The sequence below is a fragment of the Colletotrichum truncatum genome (assembly GCF_014235925.2).
Source record: "Colletotrichum truncatum strain CMES1059 chromosome Unknown Contig_0001, whole genome shotgun sequence".
NCBI classification, from domain to species: domain Eukaryota; kingdom Fungi; phylum Ascomycota; class Sordariomycetes; order Glomerellales; family Glomerellaceae; genus Colletotrichum; species Colletotrichum truncatum.
Window position 1 is genome coordinate 6,019,272 of NW_027222398.1, and position 17,691 is coordinate 6,036,962.

Here is a 17,691-nt window from a genome sequence, read left to right on the forward strand (position 1 = left end):
TGCAAACTTTTTTCTAACAAAAGGAAAAAAAAAAAAAAAGGGTTCCACCACACGGTAAACGTGATGTACAGAAATCTGCGCTGCCCACGTCCCAGCTGCTACCAAAGACGTAACGGATACTGTTACGAAGTACGGATCCGTACGTACTAAGCAATAGATCGTACCTACACAACAGACGCTCATCTAAACTTTGTTTACCTCACCACAGGTACCACATCGCGCATACATCTTGAGTTCCTTCTGTTCCTCCATGGAAAGCATAGACCTCATCATTGTTCCCAGACGACCGGCCCCACTTCCGGCTCTCAGACAGAGGAAGCATCTAGATATCGCAATCCTGGTCCACGATGGGGAAATTCAGTTGGAACCCAGCGTAGTCCTCTCCCGGCACCAAGCAGGAGAACAAACCCCAGGCTCTATCTAGCCTCACTCTCTGCATGTCTGAGATTAGCCTCTTGGTAAGCGACTAGTTGCCGCCCCCTCGCACTGGCTACAGGACCTGTTGCTCCCAGGTCCAACCTAGCACGACACCTCGCCGCCGCCTACTTTGTGTCAGGAGCCCTTCATGCACATAACGGCTACAGAAGGGTCAAGCTCCCACCCACATGAAGCCTCGCAATATGTCTGGTCCATTCACTCCAGCTGCCGCAACACTGATTGTGCCATTGGACGCTCGAATATCGTCGTTGCCAACCGGCATGTTGTTGGATGGACACTACATGCACTATGACGAATGTGGACAGGAAGAAACAATACCTGCGTCTAAATAACGAGACATGCACCTCAGTAGACCTATTTTCTACTCAAAACCTGCGAATGCCGATAGGCTTCCATGAATTGCATCTCATGAGTATCAGACGGGAATTGAGTAGTTGGCAAACCTAGAGAAGCCCAGACCGAGTCACAACATACAGACGTAACCTGGTGGGAAATTATTAACGCTGAACGTTAAGTTTGAGGCAGAACCTGCTGCAGTGCTGCCGAAAGTCTAGACGTGCAGCTGCTGCGACTAATTCTTTCGTATACGGTCATTCTCAGCGATCCGGCCCGCCGTCGTGGGACAATAATTAACCACCTCGCTTCCATTCCCTTTGCGCGGCGCGTGGCCAGACCCCGAGAGGCGAGGCATGGCGAAATGACGACTGATGGACGAAAGATAAGCGACCTTTGAAACCAGCTAATGGGAAAGCGTCTAGAACCGTAATCAGATTGACAAACAAAGACAGAAATAAGAGTTTCAAGCAACGACGCGCCAATGGTAATCCAAACCATCGCGCAATGCCGACCTGGCTAGCACCGCATTCTTTCCATTACGTACAAATGGAGCCAACTAAACGTCCAACCCGCCGTCCATGCCGTCATCCACCGAGCCAACTGGCGTTCCGTCTGCCCATAAGCCACCGTTTCCCCCCCTCTCCCGTCAAAGTGGACATCTCCGCGGAAGAATCGGTCAGTCACCCAAAGAAACATTGTGCTGCAAGCTTTGTCTCGCCGAGCTTCTGTCCTTGTTTCGTTGACAAGAGGGATTGATCCTTGCGTAACCCACCATCACGAACCAAGAATCTCTCTCAACGTCGAGCTCGGCCTGGCAGGAGGACGCACCACACAGCTCCATCCAGTTTGCTCCAGCTTGCTGCTGCTCCAGCTGCTGGTCTAATGCAAACAGCCCCCGCTCCGCTGCCGTCAATTTGCGGATTTTGCGGGGAAGATGGCCCATGCCTTGTAGGGCACCGTTGCAGCCCAGCTTTTGGTGTCGGCACGTCTTACGGAGTACCCTCCACGACCTATGGAGACGACGCCGAACGAGATGCAGTGTAGAGCGTCGGGTGTGAAGGACGAAACGCAAGCCTTCCAACCGCCCCTCGTGCTCATAGTTCATGGCTTCCTTTGACCCAACACGCCCCCTTCGCCGCCGGCCTCATCCCCCCAAAGGACGGCCCACTAGCTTTTACGTCACAGTTTCGATCCTGTCTCGCTCAATTGGAAAGACCCCTCTTTAGACTCTCGCAGGGTCCAGTTCCCCGGTGGCCGGCCGCCGCCGTTCTCGCACGCCATCGCAGCGTGGTCCAGCCAGCTTTGGAAAAGGGCCCAAACCAGAAGAAAATCCGGGGTCACGATGTCTTTTGCTTTACCACACAGCCAACCTCGCGTCAACTTTCGAGTCACCTGAGCCAATTTATTTTGACATCCCTGCCTATTAGCCTGGTGGTCTAGCCCGCACGCACTATGTAGAGCTTTCTCTCTCTCTTTTTCCCCCACGGGCCCATATTGTCATTGTGGGCACCGATATCGCCTGTTAGGTCCAAAAGGTCCCAGCATGTAGTTCCCCCCGCCTCGCCAGTTGTTGCTCTTGCTAGGCCCGAGGAGGAGCTTGTGTCCGGAAGGAGCTCGCGGAGCCGCAGCCCCATGTCGCCGCTCCCAGGCCAGCTCCTGTTGCTCGAGGAGTTTCTGTGTGCCCATGCATCCTCCATGCATACGTACATACAAGACGCGCGTAGACCTGGGTCTCAGCTCCATCAGCTGCCGAGCCGCCCTGACAGACGGCACCTGTTGCGCGGTTGGTGAAATATGTAATCCTTGCAGCCCATCGTAGAAAACGGCATGGATGGCCTCCTACCCCCTTTCCCCATCAACCTTGCTGTCCCAGGTTCGGGTCCCAAGTCCCGGCCGCCGAGAAGTCAAAGTCTTCGAGCGCCGGTCCTTGGTCGAACCACGCCGGCTGGCCTGCATCGTAGCCGCCGGTGGGGTCGTTGTTTCTTTGGCTCACGATGTTGTCAAAGTAGCGCTACAAAGTCAGTATCTGATAGCCTACTTACAATCTGTGACGGGAACAAACTTACCCAGTCCATCTCCTCGCCGACTGCAATCCACTCACGGTCGAGACCAGAATCCCCGGCTCCCACGCCTGGTTCGCCGAAGCCCAGGGACTGGATGTGGTTCGTGACGCTCGAGGGGACGGTCGATGCCACGTCTGTCTCATTGTTAGCAACACTAGAAATGTTTTTGCCATGACCAAACACTGTCTCACCACTGATTGAGAGACCCGTGAGAAACTGTGAATCGTAACTCGACGTCGTCGCTTCACTTCGTTGCACCGAAGCTGGCGCCCCCGTCTCGCCCACCTTCGACGGCGAGTTACCCGGAGACCCAAGCTTGGTCAGCATTGTCTGCAACATGCCAACCGTCTTCTTGACCTCAGACTCCTCCCCAACGAGGCCGACCCATATGGTATAAGACTTCTGCAGCAGATGCAGCAAACGGCCCTTCGTCAGCCGCGGCGTAAAGTTGTCCATCCACTCGTGCTCTCCCTCGTCCCAGAAGGGCGCATGTCCGATGGCAAGGTACACGATGATGGCGGCCATGAGAAAATCGTGCACCGCTAGGGATGACACGAACCAGCCGTGTTGAGACAACATGTTACCCGGCTGGCACGCATGACACATCGTGTTCTGATACTCCAGGATGGTCACCGCGCCCTCGATACACTGCCATCGCGAGTAGTCGTGCTCCTTCTTGGGGACAGGTTCGAGGAGAAACCGTCGGTGGAGAACGCAGCGGCTCTTGTTGTACAGCGAGGCCAGCCCGAACCGCTGGAAGATTTGCATCGGCGGCGTCGTGACGCACTGCTCCAGCGGCTGGACCTCGAGGAACTGCGGGAGCTTGCGCCAGGCCTCTTTGAGTAGCCCGTCGAGACGCATCACCTCACTGTAGGGCGCGGGCGTGAGCAGGTGCGCCTCTCGCGCGATCTGCCCAAACACACGCATCAGACGGGACTTGGTGATCGGGTACGTCATCTCGGTATAATCCGTCATCGGCCTTGGGTTTGGCAATTCCACCGAGTCCTCGCCAAAGTCCTCGTCTATCAGGTTCCCGGGGAGCTCGCAGTCGCAGTCGATGCCGTTGAGCATGCTCGGCAGGCCCATGTGGAAGGACACGATGAGGTCCAGCTGGACGGCCATGTTCCACATGCGCCGTCTCATTTCTCCCTCGTACGCCGATATGTTGGCGAGCTTGCTCGGGTCGCGGTGCAGGCCCATCTTGAGGAGCAGGCGGAGGCAGACGGACGACAGGATGTAGCAGTTCATCTGGGCGGCGCGGCTGATGATGAACTCTGCCTCGACGTAGAGGATGAAGGGCGGAATGGTTGCGATGGACGGATGGGTGAATTTCCCCCAGACGAGGCACCATGCAGCTGCGGTGCGAAACATCTTGAAGCGGTCCATCGGCGGCAGGGGGGAGTCGTTCGATAGCTCCTGAGGTGCGAAAAACGTCGAATAGAATACGGCTAGCGACATGATCATGAACAGAAGTGCGAGCCAGTGAAACGATGCTTCGGAGGGATTTGTCCAGAATCGGGCGTACTATGGGGAGTGTAAGTGAGCGTTCAGGGGGTTCCAAGGGGGCGGGCCTTTGTCTGCGATGGGCTTACTTGCTTGACGAACGTCGGTCTGTGGATGATGTCTAAGAGTCAAGTCAGAAAAGATCCCCGTGGAAAAAAAGCCTGGAAGAATGGTCTTACGCTGTGACGGGCTCTGAGAAGAAAAGTACCGCATGACGAGGCGATCCGCAATCTTGCGTTCAGGGAGCAGCCTCAGCAGACCCTCGCGGTTTCGAGGAATGTTCCTCGAGAACAGCAACATATCAGGGGCTTCGAGATCGTCAGACAGGCCGGGACTTTCACCCTCCCGCTCCGCATCGACGTCGGGCTCATCAAAGTAACTCTTCATATCCTCAATCTGCGTGTGTGCGCGCGCGCGCGTGTGTTAACGATAAGCCTCATGTCCTTTTTTCCACGGACCATTCGTCACATCATCCATCCCTCACGAAAAGCACATGAAAACAACTCACATCGTCCAAAATAGCCATGAAATGGGTGGCTCCGACATAAGTCGAAGACCCTCCCCCCTGGAAAAAATGCCCGCCCGGTTGCGCGACGCCCTCCTCCTTCGGCACCGCCGCAGCGCTGTCCGGAGGAACCGCCACGCCCTCGTCCATCATCGTCCGCACCATCCCTTCAAGCCTCTTGAGCCGCGCCGCCATGCCCTTCACCGGCTTCTGCTTCTCGGGCTTGGGGGCGTAAACACAGCCATCCGGGCGGGCCTTCTTGAGGCATTGGCCGCACGGCTCGGAGCGGTCGCACTTTAGCTTGGATGCGCGGCAGGGGGCGCAGGATAACAATACACGGGTGCGCTTTGCGGCCGCGGTGGTGGCCGTTCCGCTTCCGCTTCCGCTTCCGCTTCCGTTTCCGGAGCCCGGGCCGCCGGTGTCATTACCGTTATCATCCCACGCGCCCGGGCCGGAATGATTCATCTCCGGGTCCATTCTGGGAATCTTAATCCTCGATCCCGGAACGGGTGTGGTGATGGTGGTGTGTGGGGCCAAGGGGGAGCGGGGTTGGTTTAAATGCGTCCGCCGTATCAAGGTTCCGGAGCCGGGTCCGACGAATATGGATGTAGTAAAGGCCGGTAATCACGTAAATCGGGGGAGGGGAGCGGGCTCTGTATCGTGCGTGGATTCAGTGGCGGTCCAAAAGAGGTGGGAACAGGGGAAAAAAAACTAAAGGTAGAGAGTTCCGGGGGTCCTTCCCATTCCTCCTCTCTGTAGGAGCATTCCGATTAGGCAACGGAAGCTGACGGCGCCATCCGTCGTCGTCAGCAGCGGAGATAGCCAGTTGTTATCGCCGAACGTTTTGGAATTCTATCTGTGACCATACTACAGGTCCGTGACATTCATACACTTTTTGTTTGCTTGTTCTTTTGCCCCAAAACAAAAGCATGCGCACCCTAGATAAGACGGCAGACCACGAACGATTAAAACTATCATCGTCACTATCGTGATACCTTTTCGTCTATGCGCATACTCAACATGTGAGAAGATATATGGCACGGAGCCAGGTCGAAGAACATCACGACCAGCTTGTCCACCTGTGAGTGACGTGAGAAAAACGCCGTAATTAACCCATATTTGCTTTTTGTGTATTGCCTTTCCGTGCCTTTCCCGTCTGATATCCGATTTAACCACCAAAAACCACGTCTTTACTCGGGAGCACCGGGCAACCTCTCGATGAAGTACTTTCCACGTCCGACCTTCAAAATCTGTGATTTGTATTAGTACTCATGTACGATATGGTATCGGAGAAAGAGGATAACTTGCAGGAACACCGGGGATTCGGCGGAGTCTTGATTGCAGTCCCTTATCCTGGGTAGCGACGATGTAGATGTTTGCCTTACGGACCTTGTCCACCAGGCAGTCGTCTGCATAGACCTGTATTTGAACCAAAGGTTAGCTAAGTGCCACAACAAAAAAAGGGTAATGGTGTGGTCGTACGCCCTTGTGATCACACTTAAGCCTCTGCCACCTCTCATCACGAGCGATGCGCAGAGGGATCCGGAACTTGGGTCCAAGCTTCTCCAATTCCGCCTGCAGTCCGTCAGCAATTGTAAGAAGGCTCGGGTCGATAGAGTATGATAACATACCATTACGCAGTCTGTAACAATAGGATGGCAGGTCGCTGAGGAAATAGTTAGCACGTTATCCTCCGACGCAGCTGCGCAACAGCTTACCGTAAAGACAGTCCATCATGGTCTCGAGGAGCGGCAACTTCATCTGAACCGTTCTGGAGAAGAAGGAGGTATCGACGAGGACGCTATAGGGCGGCACGAGAGCCTCGTTATGCTGGAAGAACATATGCGATGGCACCTGAGGAATCTCGCGAACGAGTGTCTCTCCATCGGGTCCTCCGCGCTCACGCTTGGCCTTTGCGACGGCCTCTTCGGCCTTCTTCAAGTTCTCCTTGCGTCGGGCATCGTTCTTGCCGATCACTCGCTTGACCTAGTGCAGTGTGCGACCATCGTCAGCTTCATGATCTTGTAGAGCAGCCAAAAAAAAGTCCTTATCGATAAGGATTTTTTTCTTCTCTGAAAGCATTTTTTGTAGGGGGAACCAGCGTCGAAGATAATGGAGGGAACGTACCTCGGCGAACTTTCTCGTCTTCTTCTGAACACCCATTGTATATCGCGCTCGTTCAGTGGTGGGCGCGGTAGTCGAATGTGTAGCGGTATGTGGAAGGTATAGATTTGCAGGCGAGGCTGAGCAAGGCTGTCGGTCTCAAGTTGCCGGTCTATGGTGTGGCGGGGTGTAGGAAGAGCTGGGAAAAAAAAGTTTTCGGTGTGCAATCTGATTGCACCGGTGTACGAAAACAGCATCAAGGTGAGTGTGAGCTAAGATCTGTGCGCTTCAAGGTGAACGGGGCATGCTGGCGCGATTTTTCCAATAATTAGTGGGCCCCTGGTCCCTGGCGGTGACAAACCACTAAACCGGACACTGGCCGGAGAAGAACCGACATGAACCGTCATCAGTATTCTTCCAAGTTCAAGTCCAAGTCCCCCTATCCTCTCATTTCACTAATACTGTCCCAGACCTGTCTTGTGTTTTGTTGATAGTCTGGTCGAATTCCCATACGCTGCAGGCCAAGCAAGTTGACGAAGCTAAAGCACCACCGGCTTATTCTACCATCAGCTGGGCCAAAGGTACCTCGAAATGAGGAGAGGACAGTGAGACACCCAGGGCCTGGGCGACGAATGACAGGGGCCTCTTGGGCGTTTTTAGCGTTATGATATTTACTGCAAAAAGCAAGATATGGCTTATTGTCGATGGGCGTCAGACTAAATGTTGCGGGTGCCTTGCGCTAGAGTTTCTGCTGCGCGTTCAGGGTACGGATACCACGATGTATGCATTCGATGCATACGTGTAGAATCAGCATTACGCTATAACCCGAGAATGTTAAGCGTGGGCCATCTTTCAGTGTGGAATACGCCGCTCACGAATATAGGGGACCTGTGGGGAGGGTGTCCATCATACGCATTCCTGCAAGTGGTTTCCGTGTCTGGTCACCCAAGACCCGGTTTTCGCAACGAAGATCTTTCGCCGTTGGGTGGGCTTTTTCTGCCAGGTACGCCTACCCCGGATGAGGGCTCGTGTTGGGTGATGGAGCAGCATGGAATGCAGCCACTGTAACGCGTGCTGAGGGCCGTTGATTAGTAGTAGACCCAACGCTTGATTGGCAATACGAGCATTTATCGGGACCTGGGACAGTTTCAACTTTGGAGGGTCTACACTGTTTGCACTGTCCATTTCTCCCCCAGAAACCGCAACCATGCAGCAAGCAACCATTGATACCTTGCATAATGAAAGTACCTGCCTGCACTGTGCATGCAGGTGTCTCTACTAAGCTAAGGTACCTTTAAAATCGAGCAAGAACAGACACGAAAGGGTAAAGAGCAGCGCACGCAGGGCACAGGAGCACGTCAGAGCCTTCAGAGAGCCAGCAACTGCGCCACGCCACTCTGGACGACCGGCCCAGTCCGCTAACACGAGCCTGCTTCTGTGCCTGTAGCCCTTCTTTGGTTCATCTGCGCGCCAACGACAGGGAAGAACCCTCCTCCTTTTTTCCCCAGGCCACTTCCCTGCTACTTGACCCGCTGATACTTACCCTTTCCCTCCCCATCACGCACCCTCATCCCTCCCTTTCCTACTCCCTCATCCCTCTCCCTACAGTCCATCTCCCGCACCCGCCCACAAAGCCCAAACCTTCCGTCGCCGACAACAATGTTCTAGCCCACGACGGAACCCTTCCCTTCCTTACCATCTCATAGTGTTCGCCTTGCTTTTGCAATTCCCACGATACACTCATTCGACTTGTTTGCAAAACCCCCCAGTACATATTGTGCACCATCTTGTCGATCGATTTGAACACACCCAAATAGCGCCAACCGATCCAATCACGACGACGACGGCTTCTATTTGCAACCGCTGAGAACCCAACACAGCCACACAACCATCATTCCTTCACTCATCGACCGATAAACCCACGAGCTGCTTTTTCAGTCGACAGCTGTCGTTTACCATCAGCATCATCGTCTTGATTTTCGCATCTTTCTTGCATCTAATAACAAACGCCGACCCTCGGACATAGCGTGGGCGTCACCTCCCGACAACCATGGCACCGTCGCGCACCTCGCTGAAGCGCACGCTTCTCCTATCCTCATTTGCAGCTCTCTCGCTCTTCTCGGTAACCGGTCTCGCTCAGGACAACAACAACAGCAACACGGGAGGAAACGCTGCTACATCGGCCCAACAGACATCGCAGGCTGCTGCCACAACGAACCCGCGCACTACCGAAGCCGCTCCGCCCACTCGTACCACCCAGAACCAGGTTTCCATAACCAACACTGGCAAAGTCGAGACGACGGCCGAGAGTTTTTCTGCCCCAAGAATCACGGGCGGCTCTCAAGAAACGGAGGGCGACATTCTCACGGGTTTCCCATCTCTCACCAACGCACCTCTCGTAACCACCTACCCACCCCCAGCTGTCCCTCCCACCAACAACGCCCCTTTTATGCACCGATCGAGTGCTCCTCAGGGAACCGTCTTTATCGCCGTTGGTGCCATTCTCGGTGCTTTCGGTCTTGGTATCCTCATTTGGCGCGGCATCGTCGCCTGCCTGCTGCACCGCTCCGTCGCCCGTGCCGCCAACGCCCAGCACGTTGCCAACGACAAGGCCAGCTTTCCCGCTCCTCCCGCCCAATTTTACAAGTACACCGATCGCGAATCTACTCCCTCCTTGGTCCCGAATGGGCGCGGTGTTCGTAGGACGCAGCGCGGCCCAATTCCCTCCGCCACACCCAGCCAGTCCAACCTCTTCTTCTCGCCTACTGCTGCTGGCGGTGGCAACAACAACCGTGACAGCGTCCGTGACTCTCGCTTCCTGCCTTCTGGATTCTACGCTGCCGGCGCATCTTCTCCCAGTCACGCTCACGGCCACGGCCACTCAATAAGTTTGACGAACCTGCGTCCTGATTCTCGCGGCCAGTATGGCGGCATGCCTTCTCGCAACACAATGAGAGAATCCACACCCCCCGAATCGCCTTCATTCGGCGCGAGACGTGACTTCAGCACTAGCTCGGTCAGTCTGTCACAGCCACCGGGCAACGGTCAAAGAGCACCCAGCGCATACCTCGAGAACCTGCTTGACGAAACTCCCAGCGCCTTCCCGCCTACTCATATGAGACCAGGATCTCGGAACGCCAACAATTCTCCCGGCGGCCGGATGTAATATCTGGGATCCGGTGATTTCTTTATGTTGGAGCATGAGGCATCTGTCTCGCGTCATTTGAAAATGGCGAAATTTACGGCTTGGGGTTTTACGGAGGCACAACCACGGCGTCAAGGGTACGGGCACACGCATTCTCTTGGTTTAAGAACGGATTACTTTTGTTTTAATTTTCTACGAACGCGGCCTCTCTTAGGCCTCGTTCTGTACAGTCTGGTGGAAAACAGTCAAAAAAGCAAGCCGGTTGCCCTAATCGGGTACCGCGCGCGGGCGGTGTTTTAATCATTTCCTGTTTGTCCTGTATACTCAACAGGCGTACCGGCAATAGACTGGGAGGAGTCGTGGTAGTGGTACATCTACCATCGGCACTTTGGTTCTCTTCATTTCTTGCGCCTAGCTAGTATATACATTCCCGTTCAATGAGCAAAACATTTTAGCATTTCCAACGTTTTCTTTCATCCTTCCATGACAAACTCTATCCCACTCGACGCCAGTGATCACATGCTTTTCTATTAATGTTGTACAAGTAATTGGTGGTGGTGGAGCGACATGCTCGACGATGAGAAAAGACGAATGTCGTTGGAAGCTAAAAGGAGCACGCCATCACCAACCTTGCATATATTTCATCCAAACCTTCCTCCTCCCCCTCCATCGTCCGTGGCAACCGCCGCATCTATTAATATAGGATGACAACCGTGCTGCGAGTTTACGTCGTCTGACTCTTTTTTTCGTCTCTCCCGATCGTTCCATCCCGGTTCCATAGCGACCAATCTATTAAACTTTGTTTGCAGCGTTCCCTCCCCCACTCCCTCTTCTCAGGAAACTCTAACCTCCCCCCCCGATCTCTTTCCTCCCCCCCCCCCAGCACCGACCGGGCCGAGACCTTCATCCACCATTCGGACCCCGGCTTTTTTTTTTTTTTCTTTCCCCCAGAACCAGCCGGACGTCCCACGGCCGCCGCACTTCACGTCCTTCCTCCATGTTTGTATACTGCCTGTCTCATCTCACTACAATCCCATCCCGCCACTCTCGCCTATGGGCTCTCCCGTGTGCTCGTATCTCTTTTGGTTCTCGGTCGTCGCAGACTTTTTTACACCGCATATCCGTCCGTCCCCTTTCTGAAGGTTCGCTTCCCGCCGGATCTTGTAATACCGTTGCTGCAGTTCGTATGACCGTCTTTTTCAAAATGTAACCGACGCACTTGTCCGTATACAACAACCCGCGTGTTGCCGTCGTAGTTCATGGGGTCTATCTAGTGTCGCGAGCAGGGCAGGGGGCTCCAGTGTCTACCCGAGACAATGTATACCGACATGGGATCCGGAACGGCGGCGGCAGCGGCGACAGTGTACAGAGGTAGCGGCATTTGAGTCTTGTGCGGAAATCGGTATATCCTTTTTTTTATTATTACTGTTTTCCTTAACCTGCATGCTACAACTACTTGACGCAAGACAAAACGAACAACCCAAAGCAGGATCAACGATTTGCTCTTGAGAGCATGAAGTGTCTGTGGGTATGGGAGGGAAAAAAAACGCTGCTGTTGACCGAAAACGCCATTATCCAATGTTGACCACCTTATTCTTCTTCCCTCTTAGCCCCCCTTTTCCGGCCTATCGCACTTTACCACAAAGTTCTGGCGGATTCATCCTCAGAGGCTGAGCCATCCTACATCTCACCCTGACGGCTTGACTCGCCCGCCTGGTCCTTCAATCCCATCTCCTCGCTCGCACCGCGGATGTCTTCGAGCCTGATGCCACTGCGGTCGCACATGCCTCTGAAAATGCCACCCTCGCGCTGCCACAGCGCAAGCGGCGTATCGAGCTCAGCTATACGGCCGGCGTCCATGACGCAGATGCGGTCGTAGCCGATAATAGTGCGCAGTCGGTGGGCAATGCAGAGCAGCGTCCTTCCCCTGAAGCTCGTGGCGATTGTGTTTTGGATCTTGTCGTCAGTCTCCATGTCGACGGAGGAAGTGGCCTCGTCGCAGACAATGATGCGGCTGCCTCGGACGAGCGCGCGCGCGAGGGCCATGAGCTGACGCTGGCCTAGGGAGAAGTTAAGACCGTCTTCCTCGACGACGGAGTCAAGGTGGATTCTGGAAGGGTCTTTAGATCGTGGGTCCTCCAGGTTCGCGTCTGCGGGCACCAGATCGGCTTGTCGCAATGCGGACCAAAGTTCCAGGTCGTTGTGCTCGCTGAAGGGGTCAAGATTGGAGCGGACAGTGCCACGGAAGAGTGTGGGGTCTTGGGGAATGATGGCAAGACGAGAGCGAAGGTCATGGAGACCGATGGTGGAGATATCGACGCCGTCAATGGTGATGTGGCCGCCCGACAACTCGACGAGTCGGAAGAGGGTCGACATGATGGACGACTTGCCCGCGCCGGTACGACCGACGATGCCGATACGCTCGCCGCCCTTGACATGGATTGACAAGCCCGAAAGAACAAGAGGCAGGTTGGCACGGTAGCGCATCTCAACGTTCTCAAAGACGATCTCTCCCTTCTCCGGCCACGAAGGCCGCACCTCAATAGTGTGTAGCGGCGCCTCCTCCTCCAGTTGGGTGCCGTAATACTGGATTCGCTCCACGGCGTTCATGCCGTTCTCAACTTCAGCGAGCTGTCGCACTGTGAACTGAATCATTTGCACGATACCCAGGATATAGCTGAGCACCAAACCTCCAATGCTCGGCGATACGCTGAAGCGGGACGTAACGACGAGGATGCCGACAGTGAACACCAGAAGGTTTCCGATAAGATCGAGACGAGTCGATAGCCAACGTTGGTTCGAGAATGTAAGATAATAGGCCGCGTTCATCTCATCAATAGCCTTGCGGATGTCCGCGATGAAGTGCGCCTTCAAACCATACGCTCTGATGCTAGCAACACCACTTAAACCCTCACCGAACTTGGCAAAAACATTTGACCGTAGAACTGACTCGAATCGCTTAACTTCACGCGCCGAAGCACGGTAATACGAAGCAGCAAGAATGAAGAAGACGAACAACGGTCCGAGTGCAATGGCAAAGTAGTGGAAGAAGGCGATAATGAGAGCAAATACGGACAAGATCATGGCCAAGGTGAAAAAATACATCCTCATGGCATCCGTCAAGTTGTTGTCCATTACATCGACATCTCTCGAGAAACGGTTGGTGATCCGTCCGAGAGGGGTTGTGTCGAAGAACGACATTGGCGCACGCAGAACCCTGGTCACCGCCTGCCGAAGCATGACTTTACTGGAGTTGGTGCCCAAAATCGACAAGAGCAACGAGAAGATAAACATGAGGAGCGCCTGGACTGCACCGAGACCGGCATATATACCAATGTATTGGCCGTCGGAAAGAGGGTATCGTTTGCTCGTCCAGTATGACAGCCAAAGACTAGTCATGATGTTGGCGCCCTGCGAGAGAAGGAGCAGGAAGATCAAGAAAGGCGCGTTGAGCATGCTTCCGGAAGCGCGGATGTAATCACCGTACACTTTCCAAGGGACACTAGACACGGCTCGCTCTTCTTGTTGCATAAGAGCAGCACCCTTCTTTTTCTTTTTCTTGTCGCCCCCGGCAGCCTCGTTCAAGTTCGTTGGCGCAGGCTCGTCTTGTTTCTCTTCCACTGCCGTCGTCTCCAACAGCTGCTGGAAGCCACGGTGGTCTCGCATCAGGTTATCGAAGGTGTCGATGGCCTGGATCTTGCCACCTTCCATCCAAATCACCCTGTCGCAACGGTTAAGAACCCAAAGTTGATGAGTCGCGAGGATTCTGCATTTGCCTTTAAGGAGGCCAAGAATGGCGTTGTCAAAGATGTGACGCCCAACATGGGCGTCGACAGCGCTCAGAGGATCGTCCATAAGCACAATATCGGAGTCGAAGTAGATGGCTCTGGCAATGTTCAAACGCTGCTTCTGGCCACCGGAAATAGTGATACCTCGTTCACCGATCTCCGTCAGGTCACCATTAGGGAGCATCGCAAGATCGGGCCGAAGGGCACAGCTAATCCACGTCAGTAAATATTCAACACCTTGTTACGGCAGCGTTACTTACGCATCAATGACCTCCTGATACCATGCCCGATCCATGTCCTTACCAAAGAGAATATTGTCTCGAACCGTTGCATTCTGGATCCAAGCGTATTGAGGACAAAATGCCCTGGAAGCTCCAAGCACAACCTCGCCGGATGTCTTCCTCATATCGCCTGCAAGCGCGGCGAGCAGCGAAGTCTTTCCGCTTCCAACCGAGCCAATGACTGCAACCAGCTCATCTCTCTTGATCTCAAAGTTGATATCTTGCAGTTTGAAAGGCTCGCGCTCCTCTTCTACAAGCGTGCTTGCGCCGTCTCCCGTGCTCTCACCAGATGAAGTCAGCGGTTCCTCTGTCTTTGAAGCATCCTTAGGGCTTGCAGGTTGGGCAGGTCCCTTCTTGCCCGGTTTTCCGGCACCAGCCACGGTCTTATCAGATTCCTGCGTCGGCGTACGCTCCCAGGTAAAGCCACCGTTGTGTACTTCCATGGCATTTTCACCCTCTGGCTTGTAAATTACGTCTTCCTCCTGTTCCTCAGCTAGCAGAAACTCCTGGATGCGCTTCAACGACGACCAGGCATCGACGACCTGACCGAGGACCAGGGGAAGCAGGTTGAGCGGAACTCGGAGGCCATTGAATAAGGCGAGAGACGAAAAGACCTCAGCCGGGTTGAGGGCGTTGTCGGTCTTTGCATAGGTGATGAAGGATATCATGGAGGCAAAAATAGGCAATGACAAACTGACAGCGTTGATGGCATTTCTGATAGCCAAGAGGATCTGGATGGCGTGGATTTCGCGGCTTCGGATCTCCTTGAGCCGCTCAAGGAACGCACTCTCCCATCCAAAGTACTTTACGAAACGGACCGACTGCAGAATTTCTTGAGTCAGGCTCACTCGCTGATCAGTTACCTTGTTGATGGCCTTTCGCCGTTTAAATAGGCTCCTGATTGCCCTTGTTAGCAGTGGGATGCCGGCAACGAGAAGAGCAAATCCGGCAAGGGCACTGTAGCTCAAGTTGATGATGAGAACAACAAGAGTGATGACACAAGAGAGGGGACCTGTCCAGGTCAGATGGAATAGCGCGCAGGCTTGGTCGATACGGTATGTGTCGACGCTCATGAGGTTGACGATGCGCCCGTTACCCCAACCTGTGCCGTCTCCTGAGATTCCCGGCCCCTTGGCATCTCCCTTCTTGCCCTTCTTTTTCTCATTCTTCTTTCCTTTGTCTTCTTTTTTCGGATCACTCGCCCCCTCCTTGAGACCGCCGGCCTTGGCCCGACCAGACAGCGACATGGCTTTTTCGAAGATGACGGAGATGAGGACGGCTCTTGACTGGCCACCGATCATCATACCGCGATATATGAAATGGTTGGTGCCCAAACTCTGAAGAATCTGCATAACCGTGACACCAATTACCAAGCCAATGCCTTTGCCGATGGGGGGTGGTGGTGCGCCCCGTTGAGAGGCGTCCCAGGCGTCGTTGGCGAACTGAATTAGGAATCGCAGCGTGAAGGGAGACATGACCTGGAAAATAGTAGACATAAGTTGAAGGAAGCCTCCAAGCCAGAACTCGAAGAAGTAGGTCTCGTGCAGCGCCCAGAGTAGAGGGTATTTGCCCCCCTTGTCAACGCGCTTGCGGAAGGCAGCTTGCAGTTTCTCAGTCATGACATCCGCAGCTCTGTCTGGGTTGACTGTCCAGATGTCATTTGGTTCAAGCTGTCGCTTGTATCCAGTCTTGAGATATGTTAGTGAGTTGAGATGAGAAGGTTACACAACAGAGCAGTGTTCAATGTCTGAAGCTAACAGGCGTTTCTGATAGGTGCACTTACACTCATGAGAGGGGCCATCCATTGGAAGGTGAGTTGGCTGAAAAAACCGGCCTTATGTTCTCGTGATACAGTTTTCTCTTCAGGCACAGGAGGAATGCCACCCCATTTCAGAGGGTTTGGCGTCTTGTACCATGGTTTGCTCTCTGGTTGGTGACGGGTCGCGGTCGTGGTAGCAATACTTGTGTCAGTTGCACGGCTTCTTGTTGATTTCAAGCCGGGCCGGCCCCTCTTCTCATCGGCATCGGGGCTGCCGTTTTTATCGGCCTCGTCAATGTCGATAACGAAGGCATCATCTTCGCGATCTTTAGGCTCAACGGCAGCGGCTTGTGGGTCAGGCGCCGTGATGTTAGTTTTCTCGTCCTTGTCTGCCATTCTCTGGCGGACGGTCCCGGGAAGTCTTGGCAAGATCTGTGTCTTTTCCCCTTTGGCAAACAGCGTTAGACGGCGGGAGCTGTTTGATTTATGTGAGGGAAGTCCGTTGTGGGTAAGAATGCGGCGCCGCTAAAGGTGGTGTGTAGCAGGTACGGCAAGCAAGGTACACTATGTTTTAGTGTGAAGCCGGGGAACAGAAGTGTTATGTCCGTCACTAGGGGAAAAGAAGGAGCTGGCACGAAACCATCCGAGAGGCGTGTCACTGGTTCCACTTGACAACAATGAAGGAAAGCTGTCGAATGCTGCCGAGATGGACTCGAACTCCGAAGGGGCTGGGGTAGAGGAGTTGGAGCTACGATAGTGCAAGAAGAAGTGGAGGGAAGAACAACATAAACGAAAGAATAAAAAGAGAGGGTACGAAGCCCGAGAGGCATGGACGACTACGTCAGGGTACTAGAGAAAAGGAACAGTACGTGTAATGATGAATGACCGATGGAGGTGCGTGTGGACACAATTGGACCGCCTGCAGGAGACGTGACAAGCAGATAGGCCGGCCTGAACATGGAGATTTGTTTATTTGCCTTACCCTCCGGGGGGGTTTTACGGCACCGGATAGTGGAGGGGGAAAGAATATACAGTGATTTCTTTCACCGACAACAGCCTTTCCCCTTGAGTAGTGAGGGCGAATGGGCGACCTGAGCTACCCATCAAGCTGCGACCGCCCTCGATGCATGGGTAGGTGGATTGCATTGGTCTGGATTGGTTCCGGTTGAGAAGAAAAAACGATGGGGACACAGACGAAACGGGATGGTATGGGACAAACCAGACAGGGATGCCACGATATGGCTAGCACGAGGCAAGAAGGTGCCAGCTGTGGTACCGCTTCCTGTGGTTGGTTTTTTTTTTTTTCTCCTCCTTCCCCTATCTACGTACCTAGACTCGTAGCGAGATGGCCGTGTAGTGTTCAGCAGTCCATGTATCATTACCAACCGTCGGCCTCAGCGGCTACTTGTTAGCCGACCCGACGCTCGCTTCAGGCTGGACCGGCCTAAGGCCAGCGGTTCGGGACCGCAGATGAGGAGACTGAGACTATGCTTCCTGCTTTTTTCGTGTTAAGCATAACCAAGTTCCTGCCGTGAACACCATGTACCCACGTATTAAGTGTATTGCCCATAGGCCGTTCCCTGTGCCGAAAAAGAAAGAATGAGGCCCGTCCAGATCGTCGTGCTCCTTCGCCGATTTCCCTCCTCCTAACTCGCAATTTGGGGCCCACTGGCCAAACGTCGTTTACCTTGTCCCAAACAAGCATTCCATTACGACGGTAGCATATTTCTATCGGTGTCCCGTTCCCCCATATCCTTGCTGTACACAGTA

General features: G+C 54.1%; 5 protein-coding genes across 5 annotated transcripts; 1 reads left to right on the top strand and 4 right to left on the bottom strand.

Moving 5' to 3' along the window:
• Positions 1–2,774: 2,774 nt before the first annotated feature.
• On the bottom strand, positions 2,775–4,301 carry CTRU02_201677 (C6 transcription factor; the record flags this gene model as incomplete). The annotated part of the gene is made up of 2 exons (XM_070203903.1): positions 2,775–2,971; positions 3,029–4,301. 2 exons carry the CDS (start codon positions 4,299–4,301, stop codon positions 2,775–2,777), a joined length of 1,470 nt encoding a protein of 489 aa, XP_070062485.1.
• A 1,734-nt stretch (positions 4,302–6,035) lies between these two features.
• Positions 6,036–7,008, bottom strand: CTRU02_201678 (DUF652 domain-containing protein; the record flags this gene model as incomplete). The annotated part of the gene is made up of 6 exons (XM_070203904.1): positions 6,036–6,095; positions 6,154–6,264; positions 6,328–6,420; positions 6,477–6,511; positions 6,564–6,831; positions 6,973–7,008. 6 exons carry the CDS (start codon positions 7,006–7,008, stop codon positions 6,036–6,038), a joined length of 603 nt encoding a protein of 200 aa, XP_070062486.1.
• Positions 7,009–8,530: 1,522 nt separating this feature from the next.
• On the bottom strand, positions 8,531–8,734 carry CTRU02_201680 (uncharacterized protein; the record flags this gene model as incomplete). The annotated part of the gene is made up of 1 exon (XM_036729804.1): positions 8,531–8,734. The coding sequence occupies one exon, from the start codon at positions 8,732–8,734 to the stop codon at positions 8,531–8,533; it is 204 nt and encodes a 67-aa protein (XP_036578337.1).
• Positions 8,735–8,998: 264 nt separating this feature from the next.
• CTRU02_201679 (Vacuolar membrane protein) lies at positions 8,999–10,114 on the top strand (the record flags this gene model as incomplete). Its single annotated transcript, XM_036729803.1, has 1 exon — positions 8,999–10,114. The coding sequence occupies one exon, from the start codon at positions 8,999–9,001 to the stop codon at positions 10,112–10,114; it is 1,116 nt and encodes a 371-aa protein (XP_036578338.1).
• A 1,659-nt stretch (positions 10,115–11,773) lies between these two features.
• On the bottom strand, positions 11,774–16,317 carry CTRU02_201681 (ABC transporter family protein; the record flags this gene model as incomplete). The annotated part of the gene is made up of 3 exons (XM_036729805.1): positions 11,774–14,090; positions 14,142–15,850; positions 15,946–16,317. The coding sequence occupies 3 exons, from the start codon at positions 16,315–16,317 to the stop codon at positions 11,774–11,776; spliced, it is 4,398 nt and encodes a 1,465-aa protein (XP_036578339.1).
• Between the last annotated feature and the right edge of the window lie 1,374 nt (positions 16,318–17,691).